Below are 21,657 nucleotides of genomic sequence, written 5' to 3' on the forward strand. Positions count from 1 at the left end.
CAGTTGGGTGCGACTGGGTAAAGTGGGTAGAGATAGTGATGGGTTTAGGACACAAGATTTAGCTGCAAACACCGAGTTTAGACATTCAGCTTTATCACCTGTGGAATCAGCAGTGCGGCCATTTGAGGTAAGGGAGGGGATGGAGGGGGAGCATACACCAGAAACAGATTTGATTAAACGCCACCAGGATTTTGAGGAGGGAGAGAGGTTTGAGAGTTCAGACTTGAGATGAGAAAGATGTTGTTTTCTGGCTCTCCTGAGGGTAGATACACACTTGTTCCGAGCTTTGTGGAAAGAACTGAGATTGCCCTCAGTTGGGTTTGCTTTCCATGAGGCAAAGGCAAGTTGTTTCAGGACAACTGCCTCGCCACAAGCTTCAGTAAACCAAGGGCGGGAGGAAGGGTAAGACAACTGAACACGAGAGGGGATAAATCTGTGCATGAGGGAGAGCAAGTTTCTTTGAAAGAATTCCCAGGATGAGTTGATGTTTGAGAAAGTAGTGATAGGAGACCAGTCTGTAAGTTTGATGGCTGCTCGGAGACCCTGCCAGTCGGCTTGAGTGAAATGCCAGACTCGACGGCGGTGAGGTGGTTCTCTGATAACAGCCAGAGAGATGTCCACTTTGACAAGGACGTGGTCAGAAGAACCAATTGGAGCGATGGAAGAGCAGCAGATATTGTCAGGGAAATTTGTCAAAACCAGATCCAGAAGAGATGGAGTACCATTGGTTGAGATCCGGGTCGGGAAGTTGACCGATTGAGTCAGTCCCAATGAGTCGCAGAAAGCTTTTGCTGAGGTGCCATGGCAGGTGAGAGAGGTACCCACACCTAGCCAACTGGTGTGATGACAATTGAAGTCACCACATAAGAGGAAGAGAGAGTTTGGATGAGAAGATAGAAGATGGTCCATGTTTTCGGATAGTGAGGTGTAGATGGAGTCATCACTGTTCGGTGGACGGTACAGTACACATATAAACATGAGGTGGGAGTGGAGGGGAAGCCGAAGCCAGAGGTATTCCTGGGGGTGTGGGGGAGTGAGAGCAGTGCATGGAGAGTGAGGAATAGAGTCTTTGATGAAGAGAGCAACACCTCCACCAGGACGAGGCTCAGGTCTGTCATACCGTAAGAGGGAGTAGCCAGGGAGAGATACTTGGGAGTCAGACACGTCTTGGGAGAGGAAAGTTTCTGTTAGGCAGATAATGTCTGGTTTGTCAGTGGCAACCTGTATGGAAAGATCTGAAAGGTTTGAGCGAAGGCCCCGGATATTTGAGGTCCACACTTTTAATGAAGAGGAAGGGGAGGAGTCTTTGGGTGCAGGAGGTGGAGGGGGAGGGGGAGGGTAGGACAAGGGATGAGGGGGGCAGGTAAGGAGGGTTGCTGAAGGAGTGTGGGGTATTGCAGAATAACGAGGGGAGGGGGCCGAATGAGGAGGAGAAAAGGCTCTGTGGTGCTGGGGGAGAGGGGGGACAAGAGACAAGGAAGAAGGCAGTTGAGGATTTGAGGAGGTGGAGTGAAGAGATGGAGGTGAGAGGGCAGTGGAGGGAGGCAGGTTGGTGGATGAGAGAGGGGGCAACTTTGAGAAGGAAGAGTGAAGGGGATGAAATATGGGAGAAAGGTGAGGGGGGAATTTTTGAGAGAGGTGGGAGGGAGGCTTGGAGGGAGAAGAGTGGGATGGTTGCTTTGAGAGTGAGAGTGAGGGGTGAGGGGGGTGAGTTGGCACTGAAGTTGGAAAAAAAGAATGGTTGATGGAAAGCGAACATCCATGGCAAACTGTGGTTTTTAAAAGTTTTAGGTCAGAGATGCGATTTAACACAATTCTTGATGGATGCAATGAAGGCGAATTCAGAGCATGTAGAGAAGAAGCGCTGTAATAGTTGGATTTTTTAGGCAAGGAATGAAGGTGAGGTTGAAATGAGAGCAGTCTGTTAAAATAGCAGAAGAGTAGTGCATTGTGAAACAGTAAAGTGACTGTTTTGCATGTGAGAAAGAAACCCCAAAGAAAGAATGGTTCAGTGATTATCATAAAAGTTTTAATATTAAAGGCAAATCAACAGAAAAGTTATTAACAACATTCTATGATAAAGAGCGATATGTTTTGCATCAGAGAAGCTTAAAACAGTTTTTGAGAGAAGGATTGAGAGTAGCTAAAATTCATAGAGTTTTAAAATTTAAACAAAGTCTTTGGGTGAAAAAGTATATTCAATTCAATACAGATATGAGAGCAAATACAAAAGTAAAATTTGAAGGGGACTTTTATAAATTAATGAATAATGCTGTATTTGGAAAGACTATGGAAAATGTTAGAAACAGGCAAAACATTAGATTCGCAACATCTTGGAAAGAACCTTTGAGATTGATAAATAAACCAAGTTTTGAGAGAGAAGAGGTTTTTTCAGAGAACTTTTCTGCAATTCATATGAAAAAGGAAAGTATTGTAATGGATAAACCAATTTATATTGGAACAGCAGTTCTTGATTTATCAAAGATATTGATGTATGATTATTTGTATAATGACTTAAAGAAAGAGTATGGTGAAAATGTTTCATTGTTGTATATGGACACTGATAGTTTTATCCTAGATATAAAAACTGATGATGTTTATAAAGATATGAAGAAAAATATTGGAGTATATGATACAAGTAATTTCAGCAAGAAGAGTGAGTTATTTTCCAAAAAGAATGAAAAGGTTATTGGTAAGTTTAAGGATGAGTTGGGTGGAAAAGTAATGAGTGAGTTTATTGGATTGAGAGCAAAGGCATATGCTTATAAGTATGGTGATCAGGTTGATAAAAGGTTAAAGGGAATAAAGAAATATGTAATAAATAAATCAATAACTTTTAGAAATTATTATAATTTTTTGATAAATAAGAGAGAAGAATATAGGAAAATGAATACAATAAGAAGTTATAAACATAACATATATAGTGAAGAAGTAAATAAAAGGCATGAGGAGCCTTTGATGATAAGAGGTTTATTTTAGATAATGGAATAGATTGTGTGCCATATGGATATTGTATGATAGAGTGAATAGAATAGATTGTGTTTTAACGATGGGAAGATGGGTTAGGGTTTTTTAAGGGCGACCGCCGCGTTTTTTCGCAATATATAAATGGTCAAACCAAGTATTAATCAAACTAAAGAGTGGAGAAAATCTCAGTCTTGGTATATAAATGGAAAACATAATGAATGTGAAAAATATCAAATAAGTCTTATTGAAAAAATAACTAAAACAAAGGTAAATAAAACAAATAAGCGAATCAATTTAAAAACTCGTAAGTTAGAGGATGTAAAGAAAAAAATGAATATCCTTGAATGGACTGAAAACTTTGATGGTTATCAATTGAACAATGAAAAAACAATTTACTATCATCTCAAAATGATATGTGGCTCAGGAGGTGGTCAAACAAGAGCATTAAGAGAAGTTTATCATTTCGTAATGGCACAAAAGGGGTATCTTAAAAAATATAAAGATTCAAATGTTTTGTTTTTCAAAATTTTAGATGGAGATTATTGTGCAAAGAAAATTAAACTATTGAAGGAATTTTAGAATGAACAAATTTTTATAGGTTCAATGAGTGAGCTAAACAATATGCATCGGTAATTTGATAAAGAGTGTCCCGAGGCTAAGAAGTTTCAGATATTTCTTTCGAATTACCTTTAACAAATAACATTACCACTTTAGTACTTGAACAAATCTTTATCTTATTGCATGGGTTATTTGAAAAAAAAGTGTCCCCAGGTTAAAAGGGGAGACAAATAAATATACCTTGGGCTAAAAAGGGGGTTTATTTTTAGGGGAAAAAAATATGAATCGCTGAACATCCACCATTCATTTACATGGGGAAAAGTGAGCCACAACCAGTATATTCACCCTACTCACACGTGATACACGTATGACACCCACATGACGCACACATAGTTGATACGTGCATGATACACACATTCTATGGCACACACATACGATACACACGTGATACACGTATGACACACACATGATATACACATATTATGATACACGCGTGAGACGTGCATGATACACGCATGATGCACACATATTATATGATACACATACTACACACACATGATACACACGTGATACAAGCATAATACACACATACTATACACGCATGACACATGATATTATATGACACGCATACATGATACACGTGTGATACGCGCATGATACACACTTGATACAAGCATGATACGCATACTACACATGCATGATACACATGTGATACATCCATGATACACACATTATATGGTACGCACATGTTACACACATGATACACACGCGACACACGCATGACACACATGCGATATTATATGGCGCACATACATGGTACACGCATGATACACACGTGTTATTATATGCTACACATACTACACACACATGATACAGGCGTGATATTATATGATACACATACTACACACAGACACATGATACACGCGTGATATTATATGATACACATACATGATACACACATGCTATTACATGGTACACAAGTGATACACACGTGATACACACATGTTATGATGTCATATGGTGCACATACATGATACACGCATTATACACACGCTATTATGATGCACATTACATGATACACACATGATATTATATGATACACATGCGATACATGCATGATACACACATGTTACATGGCACATATACTACACACGATACAAGCGTGATATTGCATGATACACATACATGATACACGCGTGGTATTATGTGATACACGCATGATACACACGTGATACACGCATGATACACGCATGATATTATATGATACACATACATGATACGCACATGACACACACATGGTATTATATGATACACACATGCTATTACATGGTACACAAGTGATACACGCATGATACACACATATTATATGGCACACACATACTACACACATGATACACGCATGATACACACATGTTATATGGTGCACACATATTACACACACGATACACTCATGACACACACACATGATATACACACGGTGTTTATTGATACACATGCGATACACGCATGGTGCGCGCATGATACACGCATGATACACACGTGATACATGCATGATACACACGTTGTTATATGATACACATACTACACACACATGATACATGTGTGATATTATATCATACACATACATGATACACACATGATACACTCATGCTACACACACGATACACACATGATACACACACATATATATGATACACATGCGATACACACATGGTACACATGTGATACACACGTGTTATGACGCACATGTTATGACGCACATACCACACACACGTGATACACGTATGATATATGATACACACATGCTATTCCATGAAACACTGATACACGCATGATACACACATGATACTACACACGCATGCTATTACATGATACACACATTCTGCACACATGGTACACACATGCTACACACATATTTGTCATGGAGACCCTACAATCCCAGCCAAGAATCGAGGTGAGTCAACTGAGGATTCTTGAATGATGCGATTTATTGAAGCAGCACAGCACATGCATGCGGAGGTGGCACAGGGACCGACCACAGCAGTCAGACCCTGGACCACACTGAAAAGTCACACTACAAAACTCTCATACATAAAATCTATTCTGAGGTTGAGAAAGCAAAGCAAAGCAAAAGCAAGAAACAAATGGGAAAGTGGGCTTTCCCCCCCCCCCTTTCCTACACCCCAGGGGAAGTTTTGCAAGCCAACATCTTTCTCACGGTTTGGGCTTCGAGAGAGTGCTGGCACATATTCATAAACAGCAGCAAACCCTTTGTAGTTTTCCAGCCTTTGACGTTTCTCTGCACTGGAATTAATAAACAGCCTTCCAGACTGCTTGGACAAGGACATCGACTGGCTTGCTTGAAAAACATTTTAAAGCAAAGACAAAAGGCTTGGAAACACAATTTGAAGCAGCCAGGACAATGGTTTGAATCCAGACACCTGATTAATGCAATTGCCAAATGTTGAAATGAGTCAAATGTTTAAATATGGACCATATGTGGCCAATCAATAGTCGCACCTGACATTCATACTTGACATTTCCCCCCTTGGCCACATTTGGCCATATTTAACGTAAATGACACAATTCAAAGACTCTTGAGCAAAGGAAAAACATCACTGACAGCCAATTTGACTTAAAGCCAAAAAATTAAATTTATGAAACCCCAAATAATCATATTACCCATGATCACCATACCCTGTTCCTGGAGGAGAAAGATATTCATTACACAAGTTCAATTTAACAATGGCAGCGAATGCTCATATAACGACCATTTCAATGGTGTCCCAGGCGAGCGTGTGCGTTTCCATTAAAATAGCGCACTCAATGGGAAACACAGTTGAAGCACTCTGTTGAGCTGAAGAGAAGGTCGATCTTGGCAGGCAAGAGCTTGGGCTTGACGCTGGGTTGAAGGTGATGAAACGGATCAGAGAGGTGACCCAGAGTTCCAGCCGAGTTTGGGCCCTTGTTGCAGCTGTTTTTGCAACAGGTATGATTCACCAAGCCAGCTTTGCACGTTGGATGCAGTCACGACGGCTGCACGAGCCCCCACCCGCACCATTGAACACATGTTGCAGAGGACTCGATGCGTGGACCTTCAGGGCTTTCGTTGTGCATTGAAGCAGCCACGGTAAGGTCACGATGTATTCGCGGAGCAGCAATTCCACGGTTATTCCTCCACGCTTGCCTGGCCGGCCTGGCATCACAAAACGGTGTTGCTCGGTCTTCCCCAACCTTCTCCTCAGTGGGTTTTTTTCTTTTCTTTTCTTTTTTCCCACATTGCTCATCTTATCTCCTCAGGAAGGGGATAGTTTCATGATCACGTGTTGAATGCCCAATCACCCCAATCTGGGTTCTCCCCATCGTCCAATCTTTCGGTTGAAGTTCTTCCAAAGCTCCACGAGACGAAATCTCACATTGCATAGTTCAACTGCTCTCAACACTCCGAAACAAACAAAGCATCATTTAAACACCAATCAATAAACGTCATGGGCTCATGTATTTCAATAAGACTCACAAAGGTTCTCATAGAAGCATTTAACTTGCATTACATGTTTTTCGCACCGAAACGACATGCTAAAAGATACAGAAATCTCAGTTGTACGTACACTCAAAACATGAATCTCATTTGCTATTTCCATGTAAAAGCAACAGTCTTTATCAAGAAACAAAAATGGCAAGTGGGCTTTTCCCGCCCTCCCTCCACCCTATGGGAAGTTTGGCAAGCCAACATCTTTCTCACGGTTTGGGCTGGTTCGGACTTCAAGAGAGTGCTGGCACATATTCATAAACAGCAGCAAATCCTTTGTAGTTTTACAGCCTTTGTAGTTTCTCTGCACTGGAATTCATAAACAGCCGACCAGACTGCTTGGACAAGGACATCGGCTGGCTTGCTTGTAATACATTTTAACACATTTTAAAGCAAAGACAAAAGGCTTGGGAACACAATTTGAAGCAGCCAGGACAATGGTTTGAATCCAGACACCTGATTAATGCAATTGCCAAATGTTTAAATGCGTCAAATGTTTAAATATGGACCATATGTGGCCAATCAATAGTCGCACCTGACATTCATACCTGACAATATTGTATGATACACACATGATATTGTATGATACACACATATTGCATGACGATAGTAGTATATGATCGTAGTATATGATAGTAGTATATGATAGTACATGATAATTCATGATATATATATATATATATATATATATATATATATATATATATATATATATATATATATATATATATATATGATTATATATATGATTTATATATATATATATATATATATATATATATATATATATATACATATATATATGATATGATATAAACATGATAATGCCCCGGTTAAAATAGGTGTACCATATCCCTGTGTCGTAAGAGGTGACCAGGGTTGCATCAGGAAGGGCATCCAGCATAAAACCTGTGCCAAATCATTATGCGGATCATAAAACGGATTTCCATACCGGATCGGTTGAGGCCCGGGTTACCAATGACCGCCACCGGTACTGTTGGTCAGCAGGGTACCAGTGGAAATTGTATGACTGCTGGGTGGAGGAGAAGGAGACGGGGAAGGCGTGTCCAGAGGCAGTGGGGAGGAGGAAGGGGAGAAGTGTGGAGGTGAGAGTTGGAACTGTGAATGTTGGGACGATGACTGGCAAAGGGCGAGAGTTGGCTGATATGATGGAGAGAAGAAAGGGAGACATACTGTGTGTACAAGAGACCAAGTGGATGGGGAGTAAGGCTTGGAGCATTGGAGGTGGTTTCAAACTGTTCTACCATGTTGTGGATGGGAGGAGAAATGGTGTCGGGGTAATCCTGAAGGAGGATTATGTCAAGAGGGTATTGGAGGTAAGGAGAGTGTCGGACCGAGTGATTCGTGTGAAGTTGGAAATTGAAGGGTGATGATGAATGTCATCAGTGCATATGAAACGCAAGTGGGGTGTAAGATGGAGTATAAACAACATTTCTGGAGTGAGTTAAATGAAGTGGTGGAGAGTGTATCCAAGGAAGAAAGAGTGGGGTCATTCCGTGCCAACTCACCTAAATTTCAAAAACCTCCCCAGGTCACCTCCTCAGATTTTGCTGGAAAAATTCTTAAATGTAGATCTTTATGGCTCTACCCACCATGCAAAAGATTAGCTTTCAATTCCTCATAGTTAAAAAAAAATATCAATCTCGAGAGACCTTTGAAATTTTGCCCTAAAAATGCCAAATGTGAAAACGCATTTTTTTTCAACTTCAGGGGCTTATAATTTCTATAATAGACTCCTCCAGAAAGTTAATATTGCAAATATTTACTAATTGGCATCCAATTTTTTTCAATTATGGCATCAGATAGCCTCTGGGATGCATATTTCTCACTCTATAGGAAGCTAAAAATTGCTTTTGGCCCAAAACGAGCTAAAATAAGGTGAAACTATAGTAGCCCTCCTGAAAATATGGAACAACTTAGTCCATTAGCCAGGTGAAAAGTGGGTATCAAGCGACTGAATAAACGCCATTGTGATTTTTGGGTAGCTTGACATCTCAGATGTCAGAAAACGTCAAGCGGACGTTTCATTTCAGTCGCTTAATACCCCTACGGCGTCCATTTTCAGATGGCCGCCATTCCCTCCAATGAAACTGGGAAAGATAACTAAAATGTAATAACTCATCATTGGAATGAATTAAAACCTTTTATTTGGGATCATTTTGCTCGAAGTAACATGCAAATTCCTCTCATGTGAAATAAAAGTGGTTTCTGCAAGTCGTTTTCTGGAAAAAAAAATGACAAATATATCCGAAAAATGAGGTATTTTGGCCGAGTTTTCGTGAAACATTCTTGAAAATACTTATAACGACCCAGAAATTGAAAGCTTGACAAAAAGTCCACTTTCGTGTGAAGTTAGCATCTATCTTGATTCGAGAAAGTTGGTTATAATGCTTCAGGAAGGCCTGTGGCAATAAACAGTCTTCTCAAATCACTAATCACCATCATCGTCACTGTCATCTACGTCTTGCGTGAAATCATCTTCATCCTCATCCTCTTTCCAATTAGCACACTCCTTTAACTCGCAAGCCGGTTTGCACAATAAACCATTATCTATGCATGAACATGTGCCTTTCTTGCACGCTTGGGAGCAATCACAAGACAACAAAGACAGGACAACATCTGGGGCAGGTCGGATGGGAAGCCATTGAATTGCTACATCCCCTTCAGTGACGGTCCAACCATGTTCATCAGTTGGCTTTGGAACATCCGGCTTGTTCTCCAGACTTATTCTCCATATGGAAGCCTGATAATTAGCCCTTCTAGTGTGCTGATACAACGCATCCCGACAAGGTGGCAATTGTCCTGTTGTCACTTCACCCCGTTTGGACCTAAATAGTTCATATCTGAGTGCATTGACTTCTTTGATCTCTGTATTCGATGAATACATTTTGCATGTGTATGCCTGAACAAGAGCAAATGTTTCATCACTGAGCTCCCAGTCTTTACCAATGTCAGAGAACACTCTCCGACAGCTTTCATCTTTCCGAATATTGTTCAACGACTTTACTTTTCCTTGTCCTGCAAATGCACTGACTGTATCGCAGCCCGTCCAGGAATGCAATCCGATCAGAGCATTACACACATCCTTTCCAAGAATTGTTCCGAGGCGGTTGATATCAATAATGCGAATTTTGTTCTTTTTTCCTTGTCTCAGCAGTAACCTTGTTCCCAATTCAAGATGAAATCCAAGAAGGAGTACGAGGACATCAGTGTGCTCTGATATAACCATCACTTTCGAAAAAGAAGAAGCAGCATGTCTGTAGTGCAGAATCAGCCTAGTATCAGCTTCTTCCTGACTACACTCAAGTTCGGAAACCTCCTCTACCCGGTCACTTTCCATCCGTACACATTTTTCGCCTGATGTGACGAAAAGTTCTGTGTCTCAGAGTTTGTTTTGGCATGATGGATCCTTCAAACGACTTGACAAGTATTCGATGAAATTATTCTTACTCTCCCCACTTGACAACAACCTTTTCCAATTTTTTTATCCTGTGGCCCGCCCGGATCTCTTTGAAGACTATGCCTTCAGCAGAGCCTCGGATCATCCGCTCCGCATTTTTTTAATCGAACTATCCTTGTAATTATCAAACACAACATCAATTCTGCTGCTTCCCTTCCCCTCGTTGAGAACATAGTTCAAGATCCTCTGTGACATTTCAGCAAATGTGTGATTGCCCCCATTCATTTTCTGAACTAAATCCATGCCATCAATTATCGTGGCCGTTCGATCTGATGGTGGGTCAACCTTCGCTGCCTCTTTCTCAATATGATTCCCAAGCCTGGCTTTGTCGGTCTTTTTAATGTGCCATCCCCATTAGCCAATGACCATGGTTTTTGTCCTAGAGGATACGAAAGAATGTCTCTCATATCCAGCTTTCTGTTTTCAGAAATAAGGATCATTTTACCAAAGAGCCGGTTGTTTGCTTTCAGGACTACCTCTTTGTCTCGTGTTTTCACAGTTGTTACTTTCTGTAGGTCAGCAAATGTTTTCAGCTTCAGTCTCTTTATAGGTTCATAGAAACCTTCTCCACTTTCCAATTTCAAAGTAAACCGCATAAACGCCTCCTCCCCATTCTCCTGTGCACTGAGCAAGTCCTTGCAGACATCGGGTGGAGCGATGAGCCCAGTAGAAATGCTCACCAGATCGGAATATCCCTCGTCAAATGGATTCATCCAGTTACTCTCTAGCATTTGCTGCACAGCGTTTACGTCCACTTCATCTTTACTGATGCGAGATCTTTGCAGATCCTGATGTCCTGAGAAACTTTGGATGAAAATTAGTTCCCTGAGTTGACGTAAGGCTTCTGCCCTATGCTCTGCAGTGAGGTAGTACCGAGACATGGTCCCATGCTTCATGCTAAACCCTCTGGTTCCACCTGAAGTTTGTGTGTCTTTATTTACAGTTTCCTCAAGGGTTTGGTCTTCAGCAATTTTCCCGAATGGGTTTTCACTGCTGCGCTGAACAGAAAACCCCCCATTGAGAAAATGTTGGTGAAGATCAGGGCAAACAGAATTGAGCATCATCATCTGATCATAGTGAACTGGAAGATAGCGCGAGTAATTGGTTTTGTCCATTGCAAAACACCATGGAATCATCTTCCGAATACATGCTCGGTGAAGATACCAATCGCCTTCACGATCGGCTCTGATCAGACCAAGTAATATTTCCACCAGATCAATGTACGTCATCCAGAATGCGGAAACAGGACCTCTATCATTACGCAGAACACCCAAGTATACCTCAAAAAGATGAAGTATCCTTTGGCAAGACATGTCTTGCTCAAGTGATTCAAGTGTAACAGAGCACATATTTTCGTGGAGATCAGCCACACATCGAAAGGTTTCATCAAGTGTGTGCAGATCATCATGGTGGCTGTTGTCTCACCACTCTAAAAACCCTGACCAAACCTGTCGCATCATCCCTTCATAAACGATTTTATGAAGACGCACAGCTCGGTTGTATTGCTGACCCAATAAGACTTTCTCAATTGACCCTTCTGCTATTCTCCCCGATTGAACCACTAGATCACGCAGTCCAGCAGATCCAAACAGCTTTCCAATTATGCCCAGTAAATTGCAGATGACATGAAAATTTCCCATCATCAAGACAATACTTTCGAATTTCAACTGGTGTTTCCAAGCTATCTCTGTAGCTTTGGCATACAAAGCTTGGTCCATTACCACACATATTTTGTCAAGTTCTAATGACTGGCAAATGGACACTGATTTGCACAGAATCTCTTGCACAGTTGAAAGATCTGAAGGTGGGGCATTGATTGTTTGCAGGTAACCAACGGTGTCCTTGGATACTGAAACATTGTCCCTTGTCTGGATATTGAATCCAGTCCATGATGGTATGATCTGGTTGTGAATATCATGCATCCGCACAAGAAGCCAAATGTAATTTCGCTGGTGAGCACTTGTGGATGCATCTATGAATGGCATTGACAAAGTTGGGGTGTTTAGTGGGGGTGGAACCATTTTCTGGCTTGCTACATACAATGGCAGACAATCACCAATTGTCTCAATTGTTCTTCTTTTCTCCTGCTTAAAAACGATTGGCTCATCTTGCTTCTGCGGAGCACAGGTTAAAGACACAGGCTGCATCACAATACCGTTAACATGATGTGTTGTTCCTTCTCCGCTCAGTGTCTCTTCCCTCCTGTCAATGTTGTCAAAGGCTAAAACAGTTGGGACACCAGGATGAATTCCTTTGGGAATGCCACCATCACCTCGACTAACTTTCTCAACGCATAATGCTGTATCAATTTCTTCGAGTCGGGTGTAGGAACAACAGTGACCAAGCCTATTGAGGGTCCTGATGACTTCCACATTACCTGTCAATGTTTTCACAACATAAGCTAACAGGACATGCTTAGGTGTGACAACCTGCGCATTTATCACAGCATTCAGGATATCTTGCGCAAATGACCATGACAGCCGAGAGATTCGGTCAGATGCGTCGCGCTGTGTACCCCCCAGGAGCACCTTCAAAAATGTCATGACACTGGCAATTCAATGTATGATTTGTCCAGTTCTTCGGGATGTGGAGGCCACATTTGTTCTTGTATGCTACCCTTGATGCTATCCCTGAGTATGATTGCAACATTTTCAATCAACTGGACACAGTCTTGTCCTTGGTTGTACAGCTGAATTCACTTTTCTAAACGGATAACTTCAGATGCAATGTCATCGGTTTTAAGGTTATGTGGTCTAAGAAACACTCTGTGATCTGTTTCAAAAAAGTGCAAGGTGTCACCGAATTCAGCCTCAAGATTTCTGTGTAAATTCTTTTTTGTGGACGCTCGAATTTCAACACCCTGTTCAATGAAAAACAATTCCAATTTTGCTGTGATTTCTACCAGGGAAACCAGGCGAGGATTGAACAATATGTTACAACGCACATACGAATATAACTTCTCCAGTGCGACTCCTGCAGCGTTGGCATAGCCATCGTCGCCCGTTGCAGACTGCGATGCGGTCTTTGGTGCCGTTGATTGGTCTCGTTTTGAGTTGACTGTGTAACGCCTATAGCAGGTGGCATGGTAGTGCCCTTCAGCAGCAACAATGTCACGGGATGTGAGGGCAATGATTCTCTCATCACATCTCCTAATAGCGGCATCACGTACCGTTTCATCAGCCCTTAGTTCTGAGGACTGAATGAGCGGTTCCCTTGTGTGGGAACCTTGAATATACTTTGTCTTTTTCTCGCAGAAGATGCATACTTCTGGATAGACACGTGATTTGTCCGCAGCATCTGTGGACTGGCGTGAAGACCTCCGCTGAACAGAACTCGGCTCACTACTCAAGTTACCAAGATCACCCTGAATTTTTCTCAGATTTTTAACATGCGTTAGTCTGTCTGCATTTCTTATGATAATGGATATCTGGTGCGGATGGAGGATTGGCATCAGCAATCCTCAAAATAGGTTCAATATGTCTTATCTTAGCAATTTCATAGAGTCTTAGCCAAGACGCAATGTCTTTAAGTTTAACAAGTTCATCCACAAAACATTCTTCCTCACATATTGCACATTTGGCTTTTTCGACTCTTGGGCGCTTCGTTTTCCTGCAGTCTTCCTCAGAATCGGTCATGACGTATGGCTCTGTCTTCTCTTTGAAATTTTCAAAATGGGACCTGAAAAGATAGAACATCAACTGAATTATAGGCCACAATGTGTTCCACAGTAGTTGGTTAATCGCTTCCTTTTTAACTTCGAAAATGGTACACCAGCCAGATTGAAAACCCCAAATTGCAAACATCTGAAAAAGGGATTTTCCCCTTGCAGTTTTTAATGAAGAATGGGATCATAGGCAAGTGAGTGATGGGACTGCGCTTCCCCTTACCCCAGGCTCTAAGCATTTGCATCTATAAGAGCAGCACCATGTTTGTATGTATGTATATCATGTTGTGTACTTCTATAGGACCACTGCTACATTGTGAGTGTGCACTTCTCTAGGCCTCTATATGGTAATGGATGGGGGGATTGATGAGTAAAAGATGATACTAACTTGTGAAAAACTTTGGGATCATGTAATGAACATTACAGATAGATAAATGAAAATCAATGAGAATCTTCTCCCTTATCCCAGTGAAGGAAATGTACAGTTATGTCAAACAATTTGTTTTGCTGTGTTTCCACATGGTGGCAGCATGGTGAATTAAGAAGTACAGGGGGTCCAAGAAAGAACTCTGAATTTTCAAAACAGACAATAGGAAATCCATGGTTCTTCTTGTAACTAACTGATGACTACTTTTATACCTGTGGGATTATTCTTTGTCATTTTCTGACTCTGAGTACGCGTGCAATAACTTATTCACAGGCTATTAAAAAAAACGTATTTGCGGGATATTTTCGGTCTTAAAGGGTTAAAGCAAATTTAGAAAAATGTGCAAACCTTGTTAAAAGTGGATATTTTGAAGTAAAATACCAATCTGATTAAACTTTTGATACATGGGGAGTGGACTTCATTATGAACTGCGACTACCCCTACCCCAAATTCAGTCAATACACGGAAATGAATTTCCAAAATATATCCATTTTCAGTGGGATAATGGCCTCACATGGGTTATACTACACATTCTATAGATTCAGAAGAACCATATTGACTCAACCAAAGTAAAATTATCACCAGAACAATAGTTTTAACGATGTAGTTAGGGAAGTTCTCTGCATATTTTGATGAAATGTGACAAAATAGTCGCAATTTTCACATACAAAGTTCAATGCCGAGCTCAGAAACGCAGAAAACTAAACAATCCACATATCATAAGATTCAGTAGGTTCTAACAAACAAAATGAGCACTCACAAGTCTGTCTACCTTTACCCAAAGTTGACTAATTGTACTCTAAACTTGCTTATATGGATTTCAAAAAATATGGCGGCCATATTTAAAAATGGCCACCGTAGGGGTATTAAGCTACTGATCTGAAAGGTCCGCTCAACTTTTTTGAATACTTGAGACATTAGGCCACCCAAAAATCACAACGGCGTTTATTCAGTCGCTTGATACCAAAACCTCAAAATCGGCCACCTGGCTCATGGACTATTAGAATTTTTTCCTCATAACACAGTGATTATAGGGTCATTATCTCTCCATAGATACATTTTTGTTGGGATAATACAGTTAGGTGATGAATTATAAAAGTTTTACCATAAGCCCTTGCCTCCGAGGGCTTTAAAATGGACCAATTTTGTCCCCTGGTTTGACCATGTGGCAAGGGGTTTAGGATATTAATTTTTTTTTTTCGAAAGATTGCCTCATATAAGATGTGTCTACTGACTGAATAATTTTATCTTAGGCCCATGGCTTCATATTAAAATAAATTTTTATTTACATGCACGTTTTTTTTAATTATTCATTTTTTTCATATTCATGAGCGTATAAATCTGAAACTGAACACTCTAGCAAAGTGATACTGCAGATATTTATAAACTGGCATATGAAATTTAAGGATCTGTTATCAGAATGCCTGATAAATGCATATATTTCTATCTGAAGGAAGTTGAAAATGCCACTTTGACCAAAAATGGTGAATATGCAGGGGGCATTAACTGAGGTTATGTAACAACTTAGATTATTCTTCTCATAAATTAAGAATTATAAGTACATTTTTTATTCAAAAATAAATTCTTGTAATGATAATCCAAACATATGCTTGGGTTTTAATTTTAAAAACATGTCCCGCAGTTCTCTATTTGAAGTCATTAGTTATGACATACACCACAAGATGGAGTAATGTGATGGGATTGGAGCAACTGTGAAGCGCCTTGTTGCAAGGGCAAGTTTGCTGGCCACTCGACAGAATCAGATTCTGACAGCTGAAGAGATGTTCCAGTGGGCAGAGAAGAATATAGGAGGGATCAAATTCTTCTTTGTGACATCACAAGAAATCCAACAAAATGCAATGGAGTATGACAGTAGTAGATTAATGGGGTTTCCAGTGCAGTCATTCAAATGAATGGGGGAAAAGGGGGAAACTCTGATTTAAGGTTATAAAGCTCGAAACAGGAGTCCGATTTTCTCCCCATTTTCCCCTCTCCCATGCAAATGAATGGGGGGGGGGGACTCTCTTATTTAACCCCTAAACCCCTAAATAGGAGACTGCGATAATACAAATGAATTGAAAAACCTCTCTGTCTCAAGACTCAAAAGCTCAAACCAGGAGTTTAATCTCTGCCCCCTTCCCCTCCTCCACCCTTCAACCCCCCCCCCCCAATGTTAAATTGGGACTAACTTAAGGGACTGACCTAAATTGGGATTATAATTAAGATCTCTGTCCCATTGAGACACTGATTAAAACAACATTTCTCTTATATTATCATTCCATTGAAAGAGGGAACCAATGAATATTTGTCTATGTTTTACTTCAGGTAATAAATTAATTTTCCTATTACATTCATCACCATCGATTATGTTCACAAATATTATTTTGGAACTCAGTTCTTGGTATAAATATCTTTGTTGAGCAGAGATAAAATGATAAACTTCTCTTAATGCTCTTGTTTGACAACCTCCTGAGCCTCAGATTATTTTTGCATAAGACACGCCCACTTTCCATAAGCCACGCCCCTTTTAAAGCCACGCCCACTTTTCCTTATCTCCGATCACTTTTCTTAAGCCTCGCCCACTTTTGAAGGACCACCGACTCTTACATCATTTCCAGTTAATCTCTTTTCCAAATAATTTTACAGAATTTCCAAAGGAAACCACACCCACCAGTCTTTCTTTATAAAGGCTTGAAACCCAGACTGAATTTAAACATATTATTACTTTTACTGAGAATGGACTGCTGTGCTGAGCTTGATTGGGATGACTTTGGAGTTCCTTGGAGTTCTACTACTTGTATGGAACTAAACCTTCAAGTTGATGAACTGGATTCAAACCTCATCTATTGAGGTAAGATTTTATTTTCCTATTTACAGAGTTTGATTTAAGCATATAATCATTTAATAATTAAATCACTTAATTAATACATTATTATTTTCTCTCACAGGAAATTGTATCAGAAATACGAAATGAAAATACTGCTTTTGCCACAACTTGGGACAAAATTGTTGGTTTGGTTGAAGACCTTGTGAGCGACCAAGACCCACAGAATGAGCTCGACCTTGATGACCCAACCAAAGAGTTATACCTTGGAGACCCGCAAAATCCTGAAAAAGAGTTTTACATCAATGGCACTCATTGTGAGTTATCAAGACAATACCCACTGAACAAGTTATACCTTGATGAACCAGAATATGTTTTACCTCAGAGACTCACAAATTTTTTAAAAATCAGTAAATGAGTTCTGCCTTGAATGTTTAAATAACTACCTTGGAGACTCGGGAAAAGGGTTCTGCCAAGATGGTTCTAAATATGGAGCCAACCTTGGAGACTCAATTTTTTTTTCAAAATCAGTAAATGAGTTCTGCCTTGATGGTTTAAATAACTACCTTGGAGACTCAGGAAAAGGGTTCTGCCAAGATGGTTCTAAATATGGAGCCTAACTCGGAGACTCACAAATTTTGAAAAAAATCAGTAAATGAGTTATCCTTGGTGGATTTAAATATGAAACCAACCTCGGAGACCTCACAAATTTTGAAAAAAAAATCAGTAAATGAGTTCTGCTTTGACGGTTTAAATAACTACCTTGGAGACTCGGGAAAAGGGTTCTGCCAAGATGGTTCTAAATATGGAGCCTACCTTGTAGACTCACAAATTTTGAAAAAAATCAGGAAATGAGTAATTCATTGGAGACTTTGTAAGTTGGTTTTATTTTGGAGAATTGAAATGTGGGTTCTGGCTTGATAACTCACAATGCGATACATATCTTGGAAACTCGACAGGAAAGTGGTTATACCTTGGAAAGTTGGGTTTATTTTGGAGACTTGAAATGTGGTTTCTCCCAAGAGTCCTCTTGGGGATCTCAACCGATCGATGTGGTTCTTTGTTGGATGGTGCTTGATGAGAACAATATCAAGAAAGTTCTGGGAAGAAAGTGCAGGAAAGTTCTTACTCCCCCTTTCTACTTCATCAAACCTGAAAGCCTTAGAAGACAGAATTGCAAGAAGAAAATATATATATATATATATATATATATATATATATATATATATATATATATATATATAGATATATTGTTAGTTCTGGGAAGAAGATGCAGGAAGGTTCTTACTCCCCCTTTCTACTTCATCAAACATGAAAGCCTGAAAAGACAATTGGAAGAAGAGAAAAAAAAAACATTAAAAATATATATATATATATTGTTGAAATACGAATTTAGAAAAAAGATATTGTGTTGGGCGAGGGTTGCGTTGGGGTTGAGATTTTGAATGTGAGGGTTAGGACAGGTTTGCATTGGGGTTGAGATTTTAAATGTGAGGCTAAGGGTGGGTTTGCGTTGGGGTTGAAATTTTTAATGTGAGGGTGAGGGTGGGTGAGGGTTGGGATTGAGATTTTGAATGTGGGGGTTAGGGTGGGTGAGGGTTGGGGTTGAGATTTTGAATGTGAGGGTTAGGGTGGGTTTGTGTTGGGGTTGTGGTTTTGAATGTAAGGGTGGGTTTGGGTTGGGGTTGAGATTTTGAATGTGAGGGTAAGGGTGGGTTAGGGATGGGGTTGGTTATGCCCCCTGTTATATTATCTCTCTATCTATCTATCTATATATATATATATATATCTATATATATATATATATATATATATATATATATATATCTCTCTCTCTCTCTCTCTCTCTCTCTCTCTCTCTCTCTCTCTCTCTCTCTCTCTCTCTCTCTCTCTCTCTCTCTCTCTCTCTCTCTCTCTCTCTCTCTCTCTCTCTCTCTCTTTCACACACACACACACACACACACACACACAAACACACAAACACACAAACAAACAAACGTTAAGCCTTGACTGACTATTCAGTTGAGGATTCTGTGTTTGGGGTTCACAGATCTAAGAACGTCCCACATTGCACACACACCAACAAACAAAAGCTAAGCCTTGACTGACTATTCAGTTGAGGATTCTGTGTTTGGGGTTCACAGATCTAAGAACGACCCCCTTGACACACATTATATACTGTAATACACCTCGGACTTGTCCCTCTAGTGTCCACAAAGGTGTATAGTAGGAGGGAGTGAAGCGCCAACCCATTGCTCCCATTGGTATTATCTGCTTAGTTTTGTCTTTTGTAATTCCTGTGAATAAAATGAACCTAAAATCTCTTCCCCTTCTAAATCATATACCTTATAAGTCCAAGGAACTGCATCTATTACATCAACAATTTAAAAACTTCATTTGTCCATCGCTTTGTATAACCTATTTCAAAATGAGATTTCCACCTATATATTCTTACGATATCACCAACTTTGAACTTAGGTTTTCTGATGTTAATCTCTTTTTCATATTTTAATTTCGTAAATGTTTCTGATGGTTTCGTATTCGTTGACATGTGAATCGTGTCATTATACTTATCTACAATATCCTGAATAAAAGATGACCATTGTTGAGAACCGAGTTGTGTGAATTTTTTATATAGTCTCTCTTTTAAAGTGCGATTAAAGCGCTCAATAACAACGGCTTTTCCTTCATTCAAGGTACTGTATAATGTAATGCTGTTATTTTTTAGAAAATTCATTAATGTCTTGTTATAAAACTCTCCCCTCATCAGTCCACAATTTTTTAGGTTTTCTCTTACTTCTATTAAATATCTGTTGAAAGGAAAACATAAGAGTATTACCTATTACCATAAGGGACAACCCACACATATCTCCTCCTCAAATCAATAACGGTTAAAGCATACTTGTACTCCTCATCATTATTGAGTTCAATCAAATCAGCAGACCAGATATAATCAACTTACTTGGAATAAACCTTCCTTCTATGAAACTTTGTAAATATTGGTTTATGTAATTCATCAGCTAATTGCTCTTCAGTCTTAATGACATCATTAGAGCCTATAAGTTTTTTGAATTTCCAAGCCCAAGTTTCAGTTTGGTACTGATCATATTCTTCATGATGAAACAATCAACTTTTTCTCTCATGGTTGGATTTTGTATCAGAGACAAATTATACAACATTTCTCTATCAGCTTCATGCTTTTCTTCCAAAGTTGTGGTATTCCCATAACCAATATCGTGCCTCATGCACACTTCATCAACCCTATTTGATGGGTTCACTCCATGGTTTAGGATTGTCTGCCTCATCAAACTTTTATCCAAGTTTGTGCCTGGACCACAGAAAGTAATTCTGAAAGTAATTCAGAAAGAAAGTAATGATGGACCAGAATACCCTGGTAGATGCAATTCCCCTGGTATTCCAGTCGTTGTAAATTTACTTCCTGATAAAAACTTTTGTATATCTCCTCCACGTTTATGTTTGGAGATAAATTGACTCTTTTTTGAACCACACACCGAACATGTACCTTTTTGTATAACCCTATTATTTTTACTTTTAAAATATGAGATATTTTTAGTGCGAGTTTTCTTTTTACATTTGACACAATAACTCACTTATTTATGAGAAAAATTCCGACAGAGTGCAAAAACCTTTTTAGTTTGCAACATGCACATTTGAATCTTAATTTTTAAAACATAAAGAATCCTCAGAAATGTCTTCACTCTCTCCTCCATTTATTTAAGAAAATAATGCAAAACTTTAATTAACGTCAATATCTTTCACTTGAAAACGATGTCAATAGTCTTGTCGAAAATATTTCTAATAGACTTGTCAATTCTTTGTTTTCCTCCTCGGTACGTTGAGACATTTATTTTCTGAAATACACCCAATCTTTTTTTAATCTCACTGGTTTCCATATTTTCATATTTATTTATTCTCTCTTTCCTCCCTCTCCTCCCTCTCCTCCCTCTCCTCCTCCTCTCTCTCTCTTTTCTCTTTCCTCCTTCTCTCTCTTCTCTCTCTTCTCCCTTTCCTCCCTCTATCTTCTCCTTTTCTTCATCTTCTCTCTCTTCTTCTGTCTCAGTTTCTTCAACTCCTTCCTCGTCCCTTACTATCCTTGAATCACTTCCACCCCATAGAATATCATACATATATTCATCAGGATTTCTTGTTAATCTTCTATCCAAAATAATTTTTTTACAACAGGAAG

At 39.6% G+C, this 21,657-nt stretch overlaps 1 protein-coding gene across 3 annotated transcripts; it reads right to left on the bottom strand.

Moving 5' to 3' along the window:
• Positions 1–5,489: 5,489 nt before the first annotated feature.
• On the bottom strand, positions 5,490–18,623 carry LOC147034694 (uncharacterized). Of its 3 annotated transcripts, XR_015059819.1 has the most exons (3): positions 18,424–18,623; positions 14,101–14,213; positions 5,490–6,967 (listed from the first exon to the last, which is right to left on the bottom strand). XR_015059819.1 is itself a non-coding variant. In XM_085887347.1 (2 exons), exon 2 carries the CDS (start codon positions 13,076–13,078, stop codon positions 11,957–11,959), a length of 1,122 nt encoding a protein of 373 aa, XP_085743473.1. In that variant the 5' UTR covers positions 13,079–14,213; positions 18,424–18,623; the 3' UTR covers positions 7,888–11,956. The 3 variants fall into 3 exon arrangements, 2 of the variants coding, with proteins under 2 accessions (XP_085743473.1, XP_085743481.1); XM_085887347.1 differs by lacking the exon at positions 5,490–6,967 and having other exon boundaries at positions 7,888–14,213; XM_085887355.1 differs by lacking the exon at positions 5,490–6,967 and having other exon boundaries at positions 7,888–14,213; positions 18,424–18,617.
• Between the last annotated feature and the right edge of the window lie 3,034 nt (positions 18,624–21,657).

Source organism: Eptatretus burgeri, chromosome 1 (genome assembly GCF_056783735.1).
Source record: "Eptatretus burgeri isolate ZD-2024b chromosome 1, Ebu_testis_v1, whole genome shotgun sequence".
Taxonomy (NCBI): Eukaryota; Metazoa; Chordata; class Myxini; order Myxiniformes; family Myxinidae; genus Eptatretus; species Eptatretus burgeri.

What these genes read in the sequence shown, in the direction of transcription:
- LOC147034694 (XM_085887347.1), bottom strand. Translation starts at nt 13,078, where the DNA reads ATGACATTTTTGAAGGTGCTCCTGGGGGGTACACAGCGCGACGCATCT.